At 42.0% G+C, this 25245-nt stretch overlaps 1 protein-coding gene across 1 annotated transcript in view; it reads right to left on the bottom strand.

Moving 5' to 3' along the window:
* Positions 1 to 24124, bottom strand: part of FAM135B (family with sequence similarity 135 member B) — a 125736-nt gene extending 101612 nt beyond the window's left edge. Inside the window, exon 1 of the mRNA XM_058176263.1 lies at positions 24048 to 24124. Within this exon, the coding sequence (XP_058032246.1) occupies positions 24048 to 24124 (77 nt within the window). The remainder of the gene's footprint in view (positions 1 to 24047) is intronic.
* Positions 24125 to 25245: the final 1121 nt, after the last annotated feature.

Raw genomic sequence — 25245 nt, 5'->3', positions numbered from 1 at the left:
GTGTGATTGTTGGGGGGAAAAAAAATCAATTATCTACTCCAATGATTTTCAAACTTTCTCATTTCAGGAGATCAGAGATTCCTAAATGCCCTGGAGGGTCAAGGACACAAAATCAACATCCCTTAATATATCACCAGGATTCTTCTTCCCTAAAAAGAGACAGCTGGTGTGAAAACCGCAGGCTGAATTTATGCTGCAAATGCGGAAGATTTTTATGGCCAATGCTACGAGTGATGTTATGTTTCAGTGTAAAGCTGGAGTAGAACATAGCACGCATGCCAACAGGGGAAGATATTTTGGTGCATCCCCCAAAGGAATATGCTGCAGACAACATATGTTGCGAGTTGTTATATTGGACATGCTGACTAATCTCTTCCCAAGTTGTAAATGTGGGGGGGGGGAAATGCATTCGGCAACTGTAGTTAGGAGAAAGAGTAGAAACAACACCAATAAAACACCAATTAAAAAACTTATTAAATAAGGCCGAATATTAAAAATTACAATAAGATATTAAAACCCCGTTAAAACCAAATTTAAAATTTGAAATTCTAGTCCAGTCCTGCGCAAATAAATAGATGTGTCTTAAGCTCGCGGCGAAAGGTTCGAAGGTCAGGAAGTTGGCGAAGTCCTGGGGGAAGTTCGTTCCAGAGGGTGGGAGCCCCCACAGAAAAGGCCCTTCCCCTGGGTGTCGCCAGCCGGCACTGCCTGGCTGACGGCACCCTGAGGAGTCCCTCCCTGTGAGAGCGCACGGGTCGGTGGGAGGCAATCGGTGGCAGCAGACGGTCCCGTAAGTAACCCGGCCCTATGCCATGGAGCGCTTTGAAGATAGTTACCAAAACCTTGAAGCGCACCCGAAAGGCCACAGGTAGCCAGTGCAGTCTGCGCAGGAGAGGTGTCACATGGGAGCCACGAGGGGCTCCCTCTATCACCTGCGCAGCCACATTCTGGACCAACTGGAGCCTCCGGGCGCTCTTCAACGGGAGCCCCATGTAGAGAGCATTGCATTAATCCAGACGAGATGTCACGAGAGCATGAGTGACCGTGCATAGATTTTAGATTGTTTCTCCCCTTGATTAGTTTCCATCCATTGCTTCTCGTCCCGCCTTCAGGTTTTTGGAGAATAGGTTAACCCTCCTTTTCTTTGTGGCAGACCCTCAAATATTGGAACACTGCTACCATATCAACCCTAGTTCTTCTTTTCACATACCTAATTCCTTTGGTTCTTTGTATGTTTCATCCTCCAGTCTCCTAATCATCTTTGTTGCTCTTCTCTGCACTAGAGTGCAGAGAAGAGCAACAAAGATGATTAGTAGACTGGAGGATGAAACATACAAAGAACCAAAGGAATTAGGTATGTGAAAAGAACAACTAGGGTTCTTTTTTAACATCATGGTGACAAAAATTGGATGCAATATTCCAAGGGTCGTCTTACCAAGGCATTATAAAGAAGTATTCAGACTTCATGTGGTGTTGATTCTATCCCTCTGATAATGCAGCCTAGGACTGTGTTGGCTTTTTTGGCAGTTACAGAACATTGCTGGCTCATATTGAAGTAATTGTCCACTAGGACTCCAAGATTCCTTTCTCAGTCACTACTTTGAGCCAGGTACCACCTATTCTACACCTGTGCATTTGGTTTTTCTTGCCTAAATGTAGAACCTTATATTTTTCACCATTCATTTAATTTTGTTAAGAGTTTCTCAGGATGACAAATGAGATTATTAGTCCAAAACCTGGCCACCCTTGACAAAAACAAATTCAAAACATTCAAATATTATTTCTTAGTATTTGCCACAGATCAGAAAGATACAACCTCATTTCCTCAATACTTTAGAGCAGGGGTCTCAAACCTTGGCAACTTTAAGGCTTGTGGACTTCAACTTTAGAGGAAACCCTTAAAACAGAATAGAGACTGTTTGATATAGTGATTAAGGTATAAGGCTAGAAACTGGGAAATGGTGAATTCTATTCCTTCTGTTGTGTCTGCTCCCCCTGAGCTGGGCCTCCTGCCAGAAAGTGACTTGGAAAGTGAGGGGGAAGGGCCGTCAGGACTTACCTCAGGAGCACCGGCTTCCCTGGCTCAGATCCAGGAGCCAGAGGCAGGCCAGGTGGAAGAGATAACAAGGCCTTCATCCCCTAACTCTTCCCCCCCCAGGCCACGCCTCCAGACCCAGCCGATGGCAATCAGGCCTGGCTGGACCCTAGGTTTCGTAGGCAGGAGAGGTGGGAACAACAGAAGCAGGGGCGGGGCAGGCCTAAGAAGTGCTGAGTCATGGAGCCACACCCCACAGGATATAAAGGCAGCAAGAGCTGCTGTGCCTCTTTGTAGCAGGCAAATTAACTGCTTAACTAAGAGCTGAAGTACTGTTTGTTCCTGGGTGACTCATCGGCGTTGAGGGAGATAACAGAGACACTTGGCAGATGCTCGCTAGTTTGCTGCCAGAGCTGATAGTGCTGTCTAATTAAACCATCACTCGGATGGAGGCGAGGGGGGACAGAACACCTGCGTTCTAGTCCTCACAAGTTGGAATTAAGATTGTTGGGGAGAAATATCAAGAACCTCAGATATGCAGATGATACCACTCTAATGGCAGAAAGTGAAGAGGAACTAAAGAGTCTCTTGATGCGGGTGAAGGAGGAGAGTGCAAAAGCTGGCCTGAAGCTCAACATTAAGAAAACTAAGATCATGGCATCCGGCCTTCTCAATTCATGGCAAATAGATGGGGAAGAAATGGAGGTAGTGACAGATTTTATTTTCCTGGGCTCCAAGATCACCGCAGATGGGGACTGCAGCCAAGAAATTAAAAGACGCTTGCTCCTGGGGAGGAAAGCTATGGCAAAGTTAGGCAGCATACTAAAAAGCAGAGACATCACCCTGCCAACAAAAGTGCGTATATTCAAGGCTCTGATTTTCCCAGCTGCAATGGATGGCTGTGAAAGTTGGACCATAAGGAAGGCTGAGCACCAAAGAATTGAGGCCTTTGAACTCTGCTGCTGGAGAAGACTCCTGCGAGTCCCTTGGACTGCAAGGCGAACAAACGAGTCAGTCCTAGAGGAGTTCAACTCTGACTTCTCTTTAGGAGGCCAGGTCATGAAGATGAAACTCAAATACTTTGGCCACCTAATGAGAAGGAAGGACTCCCTGGAGAAGAGCCTCATGCTGGGAATGACTGAGGGCAAAAGAAGAAGGGGAAGGCAGAGAACGAGGTGGCTGGATGGAGTCACTGGAGCTGTCGGCATGAGCTTCAATGGACTCCAGAGGATGGTAGAAGACAGAAAGGCCTGGAGGAATGTTGTCCATGGGGCAGTGATGGGTTGGACACGACTTAGCAGCTAACAGCAACAGTCCTGCCTTAGGCAGAAAGGCAACTTGTGATCCTGAGCCAGTCCCAATCTCAGCCTTAGGAAGGAAAAAAGCAAAGGGAAATTACTTCTGAAATCTTGCCAAGACAATTTTTTTTATTTTTTATTTTTATTTATTTATTTATTTTTGTCACACAGTATATATAAACATGAGCATGAAATAACTATGCAATATATAAGCATATATATAAGTATGAGTATGTAATAACTATATTAATTGGATATAACAAAAGGAAACAATAGGACCGGAACAGTAGGCATGCTTGTGCTCTTATGCATGCCCCTTATAGACTTCTTAGGAATGGGGTGAGGTCAATGGTAGACAGTTTTTGGTTGAAGCTTTGGGGATTTTGGGAAGAGACCACAGAGTCCAGTAGTGTGTTCCAAGCATTAACAACTCTGTTACTGAAGTCATATTTTCTGCAATCAAGATTGGAGCGGTTCACATTAAGCTTAAATCTATTGTTTGCTCGTGTATTGTTGCAATTGAAGCTAAAGTAGTCTTTGACAGGAAGGACATTGTAATAGATGATTCTATGAGTTTAACTCAGGTCATGTCGAAGGCAATTGCAGATATCTGTCAGGCTATTACTGGGTGTCTACATTGACTCAAAGCTACAAAACAAAATAAAACATAAAATGAAGCAAACTAAGGCTGGAAGGCACTGTGGAAGGAACTGAAAGAGGTTCATGAAAGACAAGTGATTATGTCCGCAGAATAAGTAAGTGCAATGCTTGAGGAAATCAAGTATATATAGAGTCTACATTTAACAATGAATTACCTGTGAAATCATATATTGAAATGCATCGTGTTGGATGTATTCTTATAATGTGAACTTTGGATGGATGGATGGATGGATGGATGCAGTGGTGGGATTCAAAATTTTTTACTACCGGTTCTGTGGCCGTGGCTTGGTGGGTGTGGCTTGGTGGGCATGGCAGGAGAAGGATACTGTAAAATCTCCATTCCCACCCCACTCCAGGGCAAAGTTACTGCAAAATCCCCATTTCCTCCTGATCAGCTGGGACTCGGGAGGCAGAGAATAGATGGGGGCGGGGCCAGCCAGAGGTGGTATTTACCCGTTCTCCGAACTACTCAAAATTTCCGCTACCGATTCTACAGAACTGGTCAGAACCTGCTGAATCCCACCTCTGGATGGATGGATGGATGGATGGATGGATAGATGGATTTATGAATTTACATGTAGGCATCGCCCATCTTCAAAATAACTCTAGACAGCTCACCATACTAAAATGTAACAACTTGAAAATAGAATGCAAACATACAGAATGCAACCAACCAACACAACATGTACAAAGATGTATATAATGAGATCACACCTTTCAGGGGTTGCCACAAAGAAGAGGGAGTCAAGCTATTCTCCAAAGCACCTGAGGGCAGGACAAGAAATAACGGGTAGAAACTGATCAAGGAGAGAAGCAACCTAGAACTAAGGAGGAATTTCCTGACAATTAGAACGGTTAATCAGTGGAACGACTTGCCTCCAGAAGTTGTGAATGCTCCAACACTGGAAATTTTTAAGAAGATGTTGGATAACCATTTGTCTGAAGTGGTGTAGGGTTTCCTGCCTGAGCAGGGGGTTGGACTAGAAGACCTCCAAGGTCCCTTCCAACTCTGTTATTCTATTCTTTTATTCTAAATCGACTCGGAACAGTAGCTGCTGTTCATCACATCTCTGTGAGGTTGATCCACAAAATATTCACTAAAGGAAAAAAACCCTCCTCACTTGCCGGTCAGCCACATCTTGAGCTCCAAGGGTTAAAATGCTGAGAGCAGAAAAGGCAAGCCAGCGTTTTGCTTAGACACCGAAGAGTTTATCATCCAGCAGGATGCCTTGAGGAACAGACTTGTGATCACAGCATGTCATCACCCTGGCTGATTGTTACACTACCTGACTTATAGCGTTTGTCAGTGACCAATTGCTCCTGGAACATATGTTTATTCTCCAGATGGGGTAGGAAATGCCAGCTCAGAGAGAAGCTTAGCACATGGAAAGAAAGACCATGAAAGACCAATAACTTACTGCAGTTATAGAGACTATTTTAGATATAAAACAGATTTGGTCAACCATATTGCCTTCCCCTTTCTTCTCCTTTCCCTCCCTTCTCCTCCTCTTCTTTTATCCTTCCTTTTATTCTTACCCCCCTTCCTCGCTTTCTATTTTCCCTTCCTCATTTCTGTCTTTTTTTTATCCTCCTCCTCCTCCCTCTTATCTTTTCTTCTTCCCCTTCCTCTCCTCCGTTGCTCTCCTTTTCCCCCCCCAGTTTTCCTTTTTTCCCGTTCTCCCCTCTCCCTTCCTCTTCCTCTCATCTTTTCTTCTTCCCATATTCTTCCCTCCCATTCCACTCCTTCTCTTTTCTTATTTCACTTCCTTCTTTTCTTTTTCTGTTTTTTGCTATATCCCCTTTTCCTTTTCCTTCTCCTTCTCTTGTTTTCTCTTCCACTTCTCTTTCATTCTTCCCTTTTTCCTTCTCCTTCTCTTGTTTTCTCTTCCACTCCTCTTTCATTCTTCCCTTTTTCCTTCCTGTTCCCTCCCTTCTCTTTCCTCTTTCCTTTTCCCCTCTCCTTCCCCTTTCACTTTCACTTTCCCCTTCCCCTTTCTCCTTCTCTCTTCTCCTCCTCCTCCTTTCCTTTCCACCTTCCCCTTCTCCTTTTTCCACCCTCTCCTCCTTTTCTAGTTTTCTTCTTCTCTCTCCTTCTCCTTCTACTCTCCATTACACTACTTCTACTTTCTTCTTTTTCTTCTTCCCTCCCTCCTCTTCCTCCTCTTTTTTTCCCTCCCCTTTCTTCTCCTCCAAAGCTTTCAAAGATCTGGTACCCTAGAGATTGAAAACTTGGCTCTATTTTTCATGAAATGCCTAGGAAGGCTGAAATGCACAAGAGCAATTCAGGACACTGTGCAGCCTACCTGTTCATACCAAATTGTTGGCAATTGTATAAGGCAGGCTTATTTTCTCTCAGACCTCTGACAGAGTAAACACCTCAGGAAGTACATTTAGTGCTGTTCAGAATTGCTCAGCTGACAGCTACAGACTGAAGATAGATGAAATGATAGATAGATAGATAGATAGATAGATAGATAGATAGATAGATAGATAGATGGTAGATGGTAGATGGTACATATAGATGTTAAATGATTGATAGATGACATAGATTAGAGAGAGGGGGAGGGAGGGAGGGAGAGAGGGAGAGAGAGGATAGACAGAGATGATAAATAGATAGATAGATAGATAGATAGATAGATAGATAGATAGATAGATAGATAGATAGATAGATAGATAGATAGATAGCAGATGGTACATATAGATGTTAGATGATTGATAGATGACATAGATTAGAGAGAGAGAGAGATGATAGACAGAGATGATAGATAGATAGATAGATAGATAGATAGATAGATAGATAGATAGATAGATAGATAGATAGATAGATGGCAGATGGTACATATAGATGTTAGATGATTGATAGATGATAGATAGATTAGAGAGAGAGAGAGACAGAGGAGAGAGAGAGATGATAGAGATGATAGATAGATAGATAGATAGATAGATAGATAGATAGATAGATAGATAGATAGATAGATAGATAGATAGATAGATAGATAGATAGATGGCAGATGGTACATATAGATGTTAGATGATTGATAGATGATAGATAGATTAGAGAGAGAGAGAGAGAGAGAGAGAGAGACAGAGGAGAGAGAGAGATGATAGAGATGATAGATAGATAGATAGATAGATAGATAGATAGATAGATAGATAGATAGATAGATAGATGGCAGCTGGTACATATAGATGTTAGATGATTGATAGATGACATAGATTAGAGAGAGAGAGAGGGAAAGAGAGATGATAGACAAGAGATGATAGATGATAGATAGATAGATAGATAGATAGATAGATAGATAGATAGATAGATAGATAGATAGATAGATAGATAGATAGAGATATTAAAAATTGAAAAAAGAGAGAGAGAGAGAAAGGGAAAAAGAGAAAGGAGGGAGGGAGGGAGGAAAGCTAAAAGAGCTAAAAGGTTATAAGAAATCTCCAGTTATCAATAAACATAGATATTGTCTTTTCTCTGATCAAGGAAGTTTGTTTAGCCATTTGAGCCAGTTCCATCACCATCATTTTTCCATTGTGGGTAGTGCCAAATTCTTCCACCCTTGTGCATACAATAATCTTGGTGCAGTTATCATCTACAAAAATAAAGATCCACGACTTTTTTCCCCCCAACTGTTTGTTCGGTCATCCAAAAAGAAAAGAAAAAAAAAACTTCTGATCTCAACTGTATTATAACCTTCAAAATCCTCTGAATCAGCGTATGTATTTGAAGCCAGAATTGTCTAGCTTTTTGTTTGTTTTTTTACATGCCCAGCAAACATGATAGCTATCTTCTAAAGCAGGGGTCTCCAACCTTGTCAACTTTAAGCCTGGTGGACTTCAGCTGGCTGGGGAATTCTGGGAGTTGAAGTCCTCCAGGCTTAAAGTTGACAAGGTTGGGGATCCCTGTTCTAAAGAGCTTTGTAGCCAAGAAAACTAAGTCCATGATTTGCATGACACTGCTCTAGACGGAATGAGGAATTCAATCTCTTCACTGGGATCAAGAAAAAATATGGTTTCTTCCAATACCCTATAAGACTGCAACAGGTGGTCAAGGTAGCGGCTAGATCTTTAGAAGATAATATTTGTAGTTCAGGGTTTAACTGTGGGGTCGTTGGTGCTCTCTGAGCTTGGTTGCTTTCTTGCAGATGTTTCATTACCTGATGTAGGAAAAGAGCATGCAGAACTGGGGATGGGGGTGGAGCTAAATGTATCAACAGTTTAGAATCCTTACTGTCAGATTATTCATGAACTGGCAGGGACATGGTAACAAGGTCAGACAATGAAGAGGCATAGCAACTAAGTCAGCCAATGGGAGCGGAAACAGTTTGGAGGCTGGGCGTGGCTGAGTTCTGTGCTGTGCTGAGAAATGAAACTGAAACCAGTCTGGACTTGTGCCTCTGCTGTACTGCTGCCTGTGGCAGGGGTGAAATCCAGCAGGTTCTGACAGGTTCTGGAGAACTGGTAGCAGAAATTTTGAGTATTTCGGAGAACCTGCAAATATCACCTCTGGCTGGTCCCAGAGTGGGGAGGGAATGGGGATTTTGCAGTATCCTTTCCCTGGAGTGGGGAGGGAATGGAGATTTTGCAGTATCCTTTCCCTGCCACGCCCACCAAGCCATGCCCACCAAGCCACACCATGCCCACCAAGCCACACTCACAGAACCGGTAGTAAAAAAAAACTTGGATTTCACCACTGCCCTGTGGGTTTTGCTTGTAACTGCTACTACGTTGAAGAAGAATCTATATTGGTATTGTACATTTATCTTCATCGATTATTATGTATATAAAGAGAGGTTAATGAATCCAGCTGAATCAGTTAGCTCTGTGTGCTTCTGGATTTGATTGTTGCAAGAAACTCTAACTCTTACATTGCCACACATAATCCAAATCCAACCCTTCCTGATTTCCATAGATCCTTATCTGACACTAATTTAGTATTCTTGGGTGTAGGCTTGAATAAATCTATGCTGCAATTTAACAGATGTTTCTGAACCTACGGTTTGACACCCAACTAGGTAACATCATCAGTGCTAATCAGTAGCACTGATGATGTCACCTAGCTGGATAATGAAACATTTGCCAGAAAACAACCAAGCTCAGAGAGCACCAAGAACATCACAATTAGATTTTTTTCCCCCAATATCTGTAATAGAGCAAAATCTTACAGCACATCCGGGGCGATAGCAAAATACGGAATAGATTTCAGCACCAAATAACACGCCAATTCACACCCATGTTTGGAAAGTCTAAATGGGTCTGTCTGAATAAAAGCACCAACCTGATCAATATTTTAGCCATCACTAATGCTTACCAATAAAACCATAACTTTAGCATGATTCTGTTGTTACCGAGGCCCAAGTAGTGATTACCAAACACAATTCAGTCCTGAACAAACTTATTTTATTAAAACAGCTGAGAATTAATTCATTCTCAGCTCAGTCCAAAACAAATTCTTCATAAACAGTCCTTTGGCCTTATCACCAACCTTTGTTGTCTTTGGCAACCTGTGAAAGGCTTTTCTTGGCAAAAAACCAACAAAGTTCAAGAGACGCTGACAAGAAGCAATGGAATCAATGTTGCTTTTCCACAAAGAACCCAACGGCTCGTTGCTATTCTTTTAAACCTTATGGGAATGGCCAATCATCTTCTGGCCTTACTCTTGAGTCGTCCTTTTTGCTTCATCTGCTCTTGCCTTCTGGCAGCTCTTCTCATGTGTGCACTAGGAACAGACTCCTCCTGTTTCTCTATCTCTCGGCTATCCGTCTCAGGAGGATCCGGAGTCTGTGCATTGCTCCCAGATGGCCCTGGCCCCATCTCTGCCTCCAACACAAAGCCCTCATCTGGGTCTTCCCCTGACTCCAGGACTGGCCCATTGTCCTCCCTAGCCTCCTCACTGTCCGACTCCACTTCCAGGTCTGCAGGCTGCTGGCATACCACAACAGATTCCAAATATTTCTCAGAGAGTAGTGGTAGAATGTCTACCAGTGAATTCTATTATAAAAGGGATCAGATAGCAGTTTAACCGATTTGTAGAATAAGAGGAATAAAATGCCTTGCCTTCATCCCATGGTGGAAGTATCTTCTGAATAAGAGAATAACAGAGTTGGAAGAGACCTTGGATGTCTTCTAGTCCAACCCAGTGCTCAAGCAGAAACACCTATACTATTTTGTGACAAGCAGTTATCTAGTCTCTTCTTAAAAACCTCGAGTGATTCAGCATCCACAACTACTGAAGGCAACTTCTGTTCCACTAGTTAATTGTTCTCACTGTTCTGCTTAATTCCAGATTGCTCTTCTCCTTGATTAGTTTCCATCCCTTGTTTCTTGTCTTGCCTTCAGGTACTAGGGAAAATAAGTTGACTCCCTCTTCTTTGTGGCAGCCCCTCAAATGCTGGAAGACTGCTATCACATCACCCCTAGTCCTTCTTTTCACGAGAATCCAGGGTCCTTCTTTTCACTTTATCAAAGAGTGAAATAAGATTTGTCAATCCCATGTCATGCAATTTCCAGTGAGGTCCTTGGTGCTCTCTGAGCTTGGTTGCTTTCTTACGGATGTTTCATCACTCAGCTAGGTAATGCAGAAAGTTAGCACCCACTCCTCTCCTAGAAGAATGAAATATTTTAGGAAATATTAAAAAGGCAGAATATTATATTTCCCCTAAAAGAGAAATAGAAATCTTATGGGAGACAGAAACTCAGAGCTTCAGCTCCCTGCCCCCAGCAGTTTGGTGCCAATTGAGAAGGACGGGGCCAGCCTATCTACAAAACAAAAGGCCTTCAGTTCCAGGGTGATGAGGATTAAGACATGACCCTCCAGGACATAATAGGATTACCTATCAGCAGAGCTCACTGCATTACAAAATTACCCCTCACATCCTGGACATAAACTGTTTCAACTCCTACCCTTAAACTGACACTATAAAGCACTGCATACCAGAACAACTAGATACAAGAACAGGTTTTTCCCAAATGCCATCACTCTGCTAAATAAATAATTCCCTCAACACTGTCAAACTATTTACTAAATCTGCACTACTATTAATCTTCTCATCGTTCCCACCACACATCTCCTTCCACTTATGACTGTATGACTGTAACCTTGTTGCTGTTATCCTTACAATTTATATTGACTGTTTCCTAATATGATTTGATTGCTTATTTGTTCCCTATGACTATCATTAAGTGTTGTACCTTATGATTCTTGATGAATGTATCTTTTCTTTTATGTACACTGAGAGCATATGCACCAAAGACAAATTTCTTGTGTGTCCAATCACACTTGGCCAATAAAAAGATCTATTTTCTTCTGTTCTGTTCTGTTCTGTTCTGTTCTGTTCTGTTCCATTCCATTCCATTCCATTCTGTATTTTATTATTCTATGCTATGCTATGCTATGCTATGCTATGCTATGCTATGCTATGCTATGCTATGCTATGCTATGCTATGCTATGCTATGCTATGCTATGCTATTCTATTCTATTCTATTCTATTCTATGGGACATTACGTCAGCCCAAGGTTCAACCAAACTTGATTCAGACAAACATGACTTCATAGGGCTCCATGGAAGTCTGACTACAGCCAATAGAATACATGCTCTTGCCACAGGAACAGGAAGCTCAAGGGCAAGGCCCAAGAGACAGTATAAATAACCCTCACTCTCCACTCCATGTGGTCAGCTACCCAGAATCACACGTGCTTGGTGGTTCTGCTTCACCATTAAACCATCTTTCCAGTCAGCCTCCATGTTTTCAATGTCTTTCTCCCCACTTGGAACTGAACCAGATGGATATTTCTTCCAACAGCAGCACCATCAGCAACATTACAGACTACTTTCTCTTTATATACATAATAACAGATGAAGATAAATGTACAATACCAATACAGATTCTTCTTCAGCGTAGCAGCATTTAGAAGCAAAACCCACAGGCAGCAGTACAGCAGAGACGCAAGTCCAGACTGGTTTCAGTTTCCTTTCTCAGCACAGCACAGAGCTCAGCCACGCCCAGCCTCCAAACTGTTTCCGCTCCCATTGGCTGATTTAGTTGCTATGCCTCTTCATTGGCTGACCTTGTTACCATGTCCCTGCCAGTTCATGAATAATCTGACAGTAAGGATTCTAAACTGATGATACATTTAGCTCCACCCCCACCCATCCATCCCCAGTTCTGCATGCTCTTTTCCTACATCAGGTAATGAAACATCTGCAAGAAAGCAACCAAGCTCAGAGAGCACCAAGGACCTCACAGTTCAACCCTGGAGCTACCCATATTCTCATCTATTGGTCATTTCCAGTGACTGCTCTGGAAGAAAGAAGCATGAACGTTAAAATAATACATGGAACTCTTTTGCTGACAAGCCAAGCGTCTATGCTCAAACACTGCTGTTCTAAGGGTGCACATTTCCTGCTCCAGAGTCATCATTACAGTTTTTATTGTCTGGGAGCAAATATCTCCTTCAGTGGCTCCATTTTTGTTCCATCAAAAACCAACATTTTGCTCGTTTGAAGGCATCATCACAAAATTGCTGATGCCCAGCCAAATGATTACTTAATATTACAACCAGCTATTCATTTTTGGAGGTTTTTTTTCCTTACAGGGATGGGAAAGAGGCAATTACACTGCCAAGAAGTAACAGCATGTACCTTGCCCAGAGTTTAATAGATGGGTCTTTAAAAACAAAACCCGCAAAAATGAATACAAACCGATGATAGAACTGACTTGCATTTAATCATCTACTGCTTAGGTGGGGAACACTTTCAGTAATTAAAATGCCATGGTTTTGAGTCAAAACAGTGGAACATTTACACTGCAGGAGGAAAAAAAAAAGATCTCCAAAGGAAAGCAAATCAGAAACTCATCCGTGAAAAAGATCCATTTGGGCTGAATACTGTACTCAGTTTTATTTTAAACTCTTCTGCTTCCTCAGAATTACTTGAATTTTTCATCTACATTGCACCCTTCAGATTCATATTGAAATATCAGGGTGAAGAACAATTGAAAATATGAATGTGCTAAGCTAAAACTTAGTACGGGATTCCCAAAGGGGCTTTTTCACAAAAGGCAAAACTGGACTTTGTTTTTCCTTGAAGACTTTTTGCTTCTCATCCAAGAAGCTTCTTCAGTTCTGAATGAATGTGGAAGATGGATTTACGAGTCAAAAAGAGGGCTGTGAAAATATTACAGACCCCTCGCATCCTGGATATAAACTGTTTCAACTCCTACCCTCAAAACAACGCTATAGAGCACTGCACACCAGAACAACTAGACACAAGAACAGGTTTTTCCCAAATGCCATCACTCTGCTAAACAAATAATTCCCTCAACACTGTCAAACTATTTACTAAATCTGCACTACTATTAATCTTCTCATCGTTCCTATCACCCATCTCCTTCCACTTATGACTGTATGACTGTAACCTTGTTGCTGGTATCTTTACAATTTATATTGACTGTTTCCTAATATGATTTGATTCGGGGTGAAATGTAAAATTTGTTACTACCGGTTCTGTGGGTATGGCTTGGGCGGGGGTGCTAATGTGACTGGGTGGGTGTGGCCAACTTTTTTTTTTACTTTTAAAAGCGTTTTTTCTCCAACCTCTTCAGCCAAAGAGGTTGTAGAAAAAATGCTTTTAAATGGCTCCTCTGATGATCCCAGCTGAGTTGCCTGATCGTCAGAGGCTTTTTACTTTTAAAGCGTTTTCTCCAACCTCTTCAGCCAAAGAAAAATGCTTTAAAAGCTTCTGATGATCCCAGCTGAGTTGCCTGATCGTCAGAGGCTTTTTACTTTTAAAAGCCTTTTTTACAACCCCTTCAGCCGAAGAGGTTGTAGAAAATGCTTTTAAAAGCTTCTGATGATCCCAGCTGAGGTGCGCGATCATCAGAGGCTTTTTTTTTACTTTTAAAAGCATTTTTTCAGCCAAAGAAAAAATGCTTTAAATTAAAAAAAAATTCTGATGATCATGCAGCCTAGCTGGGCATGGGGGGGCAGAGATTTTTGCTACCGGTTCTCTGAACCACCTGCCGCCATTGCTACTGGATCGGGTGATCCGGTCCGTATTGGGAGCATTTCACCCCTGATTTGATTGCTTATTTATTCCCTATGACTATCATTAAGTGTTGTACCTTATGATTCTTGACGAATATATCTTTTCTTTTATGTACACTGAGAGCATATGCATCAAGACAAATTCCTTGTGTGTCCAGTCACACTTGGCCAATAAAGAATTCTCTTCTCTTCTCTTCTCTTCTCTTCTCTTCTCTTCTCTTCTCTTCTCTTCTCTTCTCTTCTCTTCTCTTCTCTTCTATCCTATCCTATTCTATTCTACTCTATTCCATTCCATTCCATTCCATTCTTTTCTTCTCTATTCTGTTCTATTCTACTTTATTCTTCTCTATTCTATTCTATTCTATTCTATTCCATTCCATTCCATTCTTTTCTTCTCTATTCCATTCCATTCCATTCCATTCTTTTCTTCTCTATTCTATTCTATTCTATACACTGAGAGCATATGCACCAAGACAAATTCCTTGTGTGTCCAGTCACACTTGGCCAATAAAGAATTCTCTTCTCTTCTCTTCTCTTCTCTTCTCTTCTCTTCTCTTCTCTTCTCTTCTCTTCTCTTCTCTTCTCTCCTCTCCTATCCTATCCTATCCTATCCTATCCTATCCTATCCTATCCTATCCTATCCTATCCTATCCTATCCTATTCTATTCTACATTCCTTGTGGTCATCCAGTTGTTATCACTCTCTCTGAGAATCGCTGAGGCCACTTGGAGGTTTATCTGTGCCCTCAGCATCACTGACTTGTGCAGATGGATGTGGAATCTTCTTGGAAATGCTGAAAGGGCTGTGGTGTAGACAGAAGATAGGTGTCTATGGAAATTCTCAGTCATTCAGCTCATTGTTCTCCCAAAGGTACTTTTTCAAGAGGCAACTGGACTTTCTGCTTTTACTTTGAAGAACGTTTTGCTTCTCATATAAGAAGCTTCTTCAGCTCTGAAGATTTTTTTTTTTTTATTTATTTATTTATTTATTTATTTATTTATTTATTTTGTCACACAGTATATATAAGCATAAGCATGAAATAACTATACAATATATAAGCATATATATAAGCATGCATATGTAATAACTATATTAATTGGATTATAATAATATAATAATAATAAGGATTAAGATAGGTGGTGGCTGTATTCTGCCACCACCCTTTGTTGATAGAGGGTTTTTCAATCTTAATGTTGATGGCCACTTGGACCCTTCTTTCAAACTTGCTAAGGGCCAGATGACTGCCAGGAATATAAATCCTCCCAGTCTCCACCATTCAGTCAGAAACGAAGAGGCTCCTTGGATGAGAAGCGAAGCATCTTTCAAGGAAAAACAAAGTCTAGTTGCCTTTTGAGAAAGCAGCTGTCGTGTCCCCCTCCCCCTCTGACGACCGGGTCTAGGAAATCTGTATCAAGCGTGGCAACAAAGCCTCTGCAGCTTTGCCAAATTCCTTCCAGGTTTCTCAGGGCAGGCAGGAGTCCAAGTTGTGACTTCAACAAACTAGATGAGACTTTGCTTGACTCAAAGTTGGAATGCCAAAAGCAGGTCCTTTATATAGGCTGTGGGGTGTGGCTCCATGACTCAGCATTTATCCAGGCCTGCCCCACCCTTCCTTCTGCTGGCGTCGCCTCTCAGATCTCCGGAAGCGAGGATCTTCCCACTTTGAATTATTTTCTGCTGTTTGAGGAAGAGAGGGGTCAGAAGGAGTAGGCCTGAGTAATTCCAATCCATGGCTGACTTCCTCTGATGGCTGAGCCAAAGGAACACACACCTTATGAGTGAGGTTTGTTTGTTCATTCCTGACATCCTGTTTGGGCATGGGGCCAGGGCCGAGGGCTGGAGGCATGACAGGCCATTCATCTTCATTATCAGACTCCGAGTCTGATAGCAGGCCCGGGAGGAGACGGGAGGGGCCCGGCTGAGGAGAGGAGGGAGGACAAAGCACAACAGCAGCTTTTGGGGCAAGCATGACCTGGATGGCTGAAAATGCCCACAGATACTTAGTTCAGGAGCTTCTGCTGACAGTAAAGGAGGTTCTGCTGTCCAATTCGAGGTAGAATGACATTTTCAGCACAGGTAGTCCTTGAGTTATAACCAGCGGTGAGTTTCACATTATGTTACTATTGGTTCACCCTGCGTGTGCCCGGTTCGCGTGCATGCATGCCTTCTGCACGTGCACCCAGCCTTCCACAGATGCGCTTTGCTCACATGCACGTCTTCTGTGCATGTGCCCAGGCTCAAAAATGTCCCTAAATAGAATTGGTATAGAGCCTGGGCAGGTGGTCGGGCCCACCTGTGATTTCCGCTACCGGTTCGGACAAACCGGTCTGAACCAGCTGAATACCATCTCTGCTTATAACCATTTGTTCAATGATCATTCAAAGTTACAACAGCAATGAAAAAGGTGAGTTATCACTGTTTTTCACATTTATGACCGTTGCAGCACTCCCATAATCATGGAATCAAAATTCAGATGCTTGGCAACTGGTTCGTATTTATGACGGTCGCAGTGTCCCGGGGTCATGTGATCACCTTTCGTGACCTTCTTACAAGCAATGTCAATGGGGAAGCCAGATTAAATTTAACAACCTGGTTACTAACTGAACAACTGCAGTGGTTCACTTCACAACTGTGGCAAGAAAAGTCATAAAATGGGGCAAAACTCACTTAGCAACAAAAATTTTGGGCTCAGTTGTGGTCGTACTCAAAAGGAGACCAGAAGAGCATTCAAACCATAGATCGTTCTCATCTTATAACCATTCATTTAGCAAGTGTTTGAAATCACAGAGGCACTGAAAAAGTATTGTATGACTTACGGTACTTAACAACTGTCACAACATCACTAGAGTCATATTGTGATGAGCCAGGACAAGAGACAAAGGCCACACAGCCAGTTGAGAGTTCAAAATCCCCTCTAAATTTTCCCAAATGTTCCCACGTTCTTGGCAAGTCCCAAAACAAAGTGTGTGCACACACTCACACAGTAGCCTCTGGCTGCCTGCAGTCCAGCAAAACAAAGGAACAGAGAAATGAGTCCACGAAGCAGGGAACAAACAATGAGTCCACGAAGCAAGGAACAAATAATGAGTCCACAAAGCAAGGAACAAACAATGAGTCCACGAAGCGAGGAACAAATAATGAGTCTGCGAAGCAAGGAACAAGCAATGAGTCCAAGAAGTAAAAGACAAGGCTCTGAGTCCACAAAGCAAGGAAAAAGCAAGCAGTCCTGCAAACTCCAAATGTCTTCAGTGGCACACAAAACTCTACAAATTCAGTGTTTGTTCCCGACAAATGCCCCTCCCCACAGTGTCTCCTTAAATCTCAGTCCCCAGGTGTGCCTTGTGAAGAGGGGCAGGATGCTTTCCTCCCAAGTCGTCAGGTCGCCCTGCACTGTTCCCTACCTTCTCTCCACTATCCATTCTTGGGGATCAGGAGGCGGCGATCCTTGCTGATCGCCTGAGCTCCATTGCTCCTCATTTCCACTGCTTGCCCTCTCTTGGTCATCCTGTTCCGGTTCCTCCCTGCTAACAAGCTGTCCCAATCCTGAGGGGCTCTGGGCTGCCTCATCCTGCTCCTCCTCACATTCCTCCGAAGCCAATGAAGCCACCGCCTCAATATCTGTCGGCTCCAACTCCGGCTCATCCTCCTCCACAGATTCAGGTTCAGAGGGGGGCATGACACTTATTTATTTATTTATTTATTTTTATTTATTTATTTTGTCACAACAATATATATAAGCATCATATAAAAAGATTATATAGTATATAAACATATATATGAGTAAATATTAGGAGGTATAAGCATATATATATATATATATATATATATATATATATATATATATATATATATATATATATAGGAAGAAGAAAAGAAAAACAATAGGACAGGAACGGTAGGCACGTTTGTGCTCTTATGCACGCCCCTTATGGTCCTCTTAGGAATGGGGTGAGGTCAATAGTAGAAAGTTTTTGTTTGGGTTTTTATTCTGGCTGTACACCGCCCTGAGTCCTTCGGGAGAAGGGCGGTATAGAAATCTAATAAATAATAATAATAATAATAAAAAGCTTTTAGGATTATGGAAAGAGACCACAGAGTCAGATAAAGTATTCCAAGCACTGATGATTCTGTTACAGAAGTATTTATTTATATTTATTTATTTTATTTATTTATTTTATTACATTTTTATACCGCCCTTCTCCCGAAGGACTCAGGGCGGTGTACAGCCAGAAATAAAATACAAAATATGTACAGTTAAAAACAAATTAAAACATAGCAAAATTACGAAATCGGCTGATAATTAAAATTAAATTTAAAATATTTAAAAATATTAATAAAACCCCAATTTAAAATCAAACTATTATGCCAGTCCCGCTTGAATAAATAAGTATGTTTTTAGCTCACGACGGAAGGTCATATTTTCTGCAATCTAGATTAAAGCGGTTAATATTAAGTTTAAATCTATTGGTTGCTCTTGTATTATTGCAAATAAAGCTGAAATAGTCTTTAACAGGAAGGACATTACAATAGATGATTCTGTGAGTTAAACTTAGGTCTTGTCGAAGGCGAGGGAGTTCCAAGTTTTCTAAACTTAGGATTTCAAGTCTGGTGGGATAAGGTATGGAACTCTTCTTGTACTCTTACTCTTCTTGTAAAATATTTCTGGACACGTAATTGTATTGATGTCAGAAATGTGGTGAGGGTTCCAGACAGGTGAGCTGTATTCTAGAATTGGTCTAGCAAATGTTTTATATGCTTTTTTTTCATTTTATGAAAAAAAAATTGGGCACTAGGCAACTGGCATGTATTTAAAACATAGCAGATTCCCTTCCCAACTAGTTTTCGACAAGCAAAGTTCAAAGGGGGGGAAAACCAGATTTGTTTTACAACCATACGATTGACTTAACAACTGTTGTGATTCACTTAGCAACCCCTGGCATACAGGTGAAAAAAATCAAGCATGACTCACTTAAAAACCACCTTGCTTAGCCATGAAAATTCTGATCCTAATTGTAGTCATAAGTTGAGGATTATTTCAGACTGATTTTAAAGGGGATTTAAATGGGAATTTCGTGAAAAGGGTTAGACTCTTTGTCTATTTGTACCAACCAAAGCTAACAAAATATTAATAACCTATTCCCTAAAATTAAAATTTGGGGTTAAATTACTGAGTTCTTAACAAACAATTAAGGCCCAATGTTTACTCCGTAGAGTTTGAGAATCTATGCATTTCTTTCTGGAAATATGTCAGAATCTTCTTAATTAATACCTATTTCAATTTAGTAGCCCACAACTTGTCAACAAATTCTCTAAAATTCCTTGCATGTACTAAATGACCTTAGAACAAGGAAGAATAGAATGAAGATATTTTATGAACTGAGCAGAAAAATTAAAGATTAATTGAACTGCCTGAGTGATAACTTTAGTTTTCATTCAGATTGTCAGAAGCTTTTAAGGTGTTTTGGAAAACCTCTCTGAAGTTATAAAAATGGGATTTGATAGAGCGGATTTAGATGTGAAGAATCTTCACATTTGTTTCTTTTCCATGTATGTTATATCTGCTTGTCCTTCAGAACTCAATAAATAGCTTCATGCTTTCTGTTTAAAAGAGACAATGAATTCTCATTTGCTTGCTCTCCACTCAACATTTTCCAGAGTTTCATTCTGCTGATGGTACATACACATTATTTATTGATTTATTCCCAAACATCCTCTTATTTATTTTATTTATTTTTATTTTTTTGAATTTATATCCCGCCCTTCTCCGAAGACTCAGGGCGGCAATAGTCTTCATCCATTTGTATATTGTATACAAAGTCAACTTTTATTGCCCCCAACAATCTGGGTCCTCATTTTACCTACCTTATAAAGGATGGAAGGCTGAGTCAATCTTGAGCCTGGTGGGTCTTGAACTTGCAGTAATTGCAAGCAGCTGTGTTAATAACAGACAGACTTAGTCTGCTGAGCCACCAGAGGCCCTCTAAGCAGCATAGAACATTTTACTAAGTTTTTGATATTTATTATTTGATATTTATTATTTGATATTTATTATTTGATGCAATCTAGTAGACTCCTTGATTTATGTCTTTGCCCTGTATTAGGAATAAATTTATTAAATTCAGACTGGGTTATTTCTGTTGGATTTAACCAAAGGTGAGTGTTCCAAACTTTAATTATAGTCTTGGGTTCCTCAGACCGTCGAATCACAACAAAACTTTAGAGTGTCATCTAGGCTTAGATTTCATCTGATCCATCATGCAACCAAGATTCAGAAACACCAAGTATTATCACTCTCAGTAGCTTCCCTAATTCAGTGATGGCTATTGGCATTGGGGGCTGTTTAGTGTTTGGGTATTACACATGGCAGCTTATTGAAAAATGAGTGATGGAACATTTAAAATAATAGAGCATCTGAATATATGAGCCAGTTTGCTCTAGTAGGAAAGTGCAAGTTTTAATCCTGCATATAGACAAGAAAACCAGATAGCTGACTTTGAGCCAATTACCAGAAGACCATGAATTCCAGTCCCACTTTAAGCATGAAATCTAGCTGGGTGACTTTGGATCAGTCCCTCTCTGTCAGCTTTACCACCTTTCAGAATTGTTGTTCCATGGTAAATTGCAGGAGGAGGGACTATTAGGTATGTTCTCTGCCTTAAGTTATCAGGAAAGAAGGAAGGGAGGGGGGGAGGGAGGGGGAAGGAAGGAAGGAAGGAAGGAAGGAAGGAAGGAAGGAAGGAAGGAAGGAAGGAAGGAAGGAAGGAAGATGAAATTGCTAGGTCTATTTGCCTGCTTAAGCCAAACAAGGGAAGGAAGACAGATGGAAGGAAAGCAGAGAAGAGCAACGAAGATGATTAGGGGGCTGAAGAACGGTTGCAGGAACTCGGTATGCCTAGTTTAATGAAAAGAAGGACTAGGGGAGACATGATAGCAGTCTTCCAATATCTCAGGGGCTGCCACAAAGAAGAGGGAGTCAAACTATTCTCCAAAGCACCTGAGGGTAGGTCAATTAATCAATGGAACAACTTGCCTCCAGAAGTTGTGAATGCTCCAATACTGGAAGTTTTAAAGAAGATGTTGGATAACCATTTGTCTGAAGTGGTGTAGGGTTTCCTGTCTGGGCAGGGGGTTGGACTAGAAGACCTCCAAGGTCCCTTCCAACTCTGATATTATTATTATTATTATTATTATTATTATTATTATTATTATTATTATTATTATTGTTGTTGTTGTTGTTGTTGTTGTTGTTGTTGTTGTTATTATTGTTGTTATTATTATTATTATTATTATTATTATTATTATTATTATTATTATTATATGATCGATAGATGATAGATCATGATGATAGATAGATAGATAGATAGATAGATAGATAGATAGATAGATAGATAGATAGATAGATAGATGATAGATGATAGATGATAGACGACAGACGACAGACGATAGACGATAGACGATAGATGGTAGACAATAGATGATAGATGATAGATAGATAGATAGATAGATAGATAGATAGATAGATAGATAGATAGTTAGATAGATAGATGATAGATCTTTGATTTCCCAAAATTATGCAATCCAATTTTGATATATATGTTTTTGATTGGTTGAATTAGCAGTTATGTTATGCCAAACAAGGCTGTTCAGAAGAGTAATCTAAAACTGGTGAGGCATTAATAACAAGGCCATCTCCCAACTCATCTTCATTCCTAAATGGTTTCTAGAGTAAATCCTCCAAAAATATCCCAATTGGCATTGTATTATCACAGAGCTCTTACCTGCATTACCTCTTAGAGCGGGAGTGTCAAACTCCTGTGGTCATGGCGGGGTCACTTGACCTATCAGCTGAACTGGGCGTGGACATGGCCAGCGTGTGAGGCATCCAGCCCGCGGCCCAGGAGTTTGACAGCCCTGTCTTGGAGCATTTTCTTCATTGCTTATTATCCTACTTCTACATTTCAATGGGAGCCTGGTTGGTGTGGAGTGAACTATCTGGTTCAGAATTAGGCAGATACTTGATGGATCATTCATGTCCAGAATGTTTGGGGGTTTCACTGGAATTGGACTCCAAAACCCTCCCTCTCCTCCACTGTTTCCTGAGTTTGGTCAAACTCATATTCATTGTGTTGATGACACCATCTAACCATCTCATCCTCTGCTGTCTCCTTCTTTTGCCTTCAGTCTTTCCAAGCATCAGGGTCTTTTCCAATGAGTGGCCAAAGGATTTGAGTTCCAGCTTCAGCGTCTGTCCTTCCCAAGAACAGTCATGGTTGATTTCCTTTAGGATAGACTGATTTGACTTGCTTGCAGTCCAAGAAACTCTCAAGAGACTTCTCCAGCACCACAATTCAAAAACATCAATTCTTTGGCATTCAGCTTTCCTTGTGGGGATGCGGTGGCTCAGCGGCTAAGATGCTGAGCTTGTCAATCAGAAGATTGGCAGTTCAGCAGTTCGAGTCCCTAGCGCCACGTAACAGAGTGTGCTCCCGTTACTTGTCCCAGCTTCTGCCAACCTAGCAGTTCGAAAGCATGTAAAAAATGCAAGTAGAAAAATAGGGACCACCTTTGGTGGGAAGGTAACTGCACTCTGTGCACCTTCAATGTTTTGTCATGCAGGCCACATGACCACAGAAACGTCTTTGGACAGCCCTGGTTCTTCAGCTTAGAAATGGAGATGAGCACCACCACCAGAGGTGGAACCGATTAGCACACATGTGCGGGGGGACCTTTACCTTTACCTTGTGGTCCAAGTCTCACATTACTGTTTAGAAAACCATAGCTTTGAGTTTAATACTTAGTCATTACTGAGCTTTTTAATTTCGTTTTGTTTAGCTATTAGGTTTATACCCCACCTTCTTCCTCCAATTTCGTCCATTGCTCCAAAATTGTGTTCTGTCCCCGCCAACCACAACCAAGAAGACACGCGAGCTGACTATATTTGCCAGCAATTTATTCCTACGACAGATATCAGTTCTGGCAACAAACCTGAGAATGCCTGCCAAGTTCTCTTATCTCCTCAGAAGCCAGCATAGCTGCAGTTCATTGCTGGAGCAATCAAGAGTTCAAAAATAAACAGAAATCCAGAAGCCAAATTCTTAGTCTCGAAATATTGCAGCCAAAGTTTCCAAGAGTCAGTTTTTGTCCGTCACAAGAAGCTATAGAGCAGCTCCTCCTGCTTTTATACCCTGTGGGGTGTGGCTCCGTGACTCAGCACTCTCTAGGCCTGCCCCACCCCTTCTTTTGTTGTTCCTGCCTCTCCTTTCTGCAATGCCTGGGATTTAACCAGGACTGATTGTCAGCAGCTGGGTCTTGAGGCATTGCCTGGGAGGGGGAAGGTGCGGGAGAAAGAGGCCTCGTTATCTCCTCCACCTGGCCTGCCTCTGGGACCTGGAGCGGAGCCAGAGAGGAAGATCTTGCAGAGGGAAGCCCTGTCAGCTCTTCCCCCTCACTCCCTGAGTCACTCTCTGCCAGGAGGCCAGGCTCGGGAGCCGAAGACACAACAAATTGCTTCAAAATGCTGGGCCCTTTCCCATGTATACAGTGCATGAAACATTATAAGGGACTGTGATTTGATCGCCTTATCATGACTACCATTCCAAAGCCCATGAAGTTGTATCTACTGTATTTTTTGGACTATAAGATGCAGCGGAGTATAAGATACACCAAGATTTCGAAGAGGGAAACAAGAAAAAAACAGTTTTTGCCCTCCATGTGTCTGGTTTTTGCCCTCCCCGGCCCCCAGGAGCACTCTGCAGGCCTACCAAACCCTCTGCGCAACCCATTATTGTGAAAAATGGGCCTGATTTTAGCGAAAACAGGACGCGCAGGGCGGGGTTTCGGGAAGCCAAAAATTGCTGTATTTGGTGTATAAGATGCACCAACATTTCCACCCTCTTTTAGGGGGAGAAGTGCATATTATACTCTGAGAAATACGTTAGGTTTGATTTTTTTTTTTTGGGAAAGACTTTCTTCATTTTGCATTCATGACCTTTGCATGGAGAAAATGACTCACCCTCTTTGGAAGAGATCAACATTATGGAATTTCTGCAGCTCCACCGAAAAGTTGACAGTTCCCTGGACCTCCGACATGGTGTTTGTAGATCATCACCTGAAAAATAAGTAGCAAAGGAAAAGACGTAGTATCAAATAGATGGGAAAATGTTAGGTTTGCAAGACGGACTTCCCTGAAAATCTATAAAGTGCTGGTTGTTGAATATCAGATTATACTAAATAATAGTTTCATAAGCCTCTTCTGTGGAGGTTCCCTCCCTGGGGAATATTACCCCTGTGGAAATACGATTGGTGCACACTTTGATACTCTTTAGAAAGGCCCTGGTTTTGCCAGTGGGCCCAGGGCCCCCAGGGTGATATGCGGCTAATCAAATGGTTGGTTCAGGGGTAAAATCTACTTATCTTCCTTACTGGTTTGGAAGTGTTTCACTCATGCACATGTGTCACATACTGTTGTGCCTCGCCCGCCCCCCTCTCCGCAGTTGGGCCCCTCCCATCTCTTGCTATCTCAGCCAGAGACTGATAGTGAAGACGAATGGCCTGGCATGCCTCCAGCCCCCAGCCCTGGCACCATGCCCAGACAGACTGAGCAAACAAACCTCCCTCCTATAGCATGTGAGCATGATGAGCAAGAAGCCAGCCACGAGCTAGAATTGCCGGCAGCTGGGCAGGAAGACGAAGGGTGGACAGATCCCCGCTTCCGGAGAATGGAGAGGTGACGTCAGCAAAAGGGAGGGAGGGGCAGGCCTGGATAAGTGCTGAGTCATGGAGCCACACACCATAGCCTATATAAAGGATCTGCTTTCTGGCATTCCTTGAGTCAAGCAAAGTCTCATCTGGTTTGCTGAAGTCACACCTTGGATTCCTGCCTGCCCTGAGAACTCTGAAAGGAATTTGGCAAAGCTGCAGAGGCTTCATGGCCATGCTTGATACAGACTTCCCAGACCTGGCCATCAGAGGAGGAGTGGGATACGACACATACACACGCAGACCTGCGCATGTGCAAAACCTTGTGCGCACCCACCCAGGCAGGTGGGTGGAGCTTTGCTCTACTATTGCTATAGGATCACCAAACCACTGGCCACGATTGCTACCGGATCATGCGATCCAGTCCGAACTGGGAGCATTTCACCCCTGGGTTGGTTGGATTGTTGTTGCTTGGGGGGGCGGGGTGCAGGGGCTGGCTGCTGTGGGTTCAC

This window comes from Ahaetulla prasina, chromosome 3 (genome assembly GCF_028640845.1).
Source record: "Ahaetulla prasina isolate Xishuangbanna chromosome 3, ASM2864084v1, whole genome shotgun sequence".
Lineage (NCBI taxonomy): Eukaryota > Metazoa > Chordata > Lepidosauria > Squamata > Colubridae > Ahaetulla > Ahaetulla prasina.
This window is presented reverse-complemented; position numbering and strand designations above follow the sequence as displayed.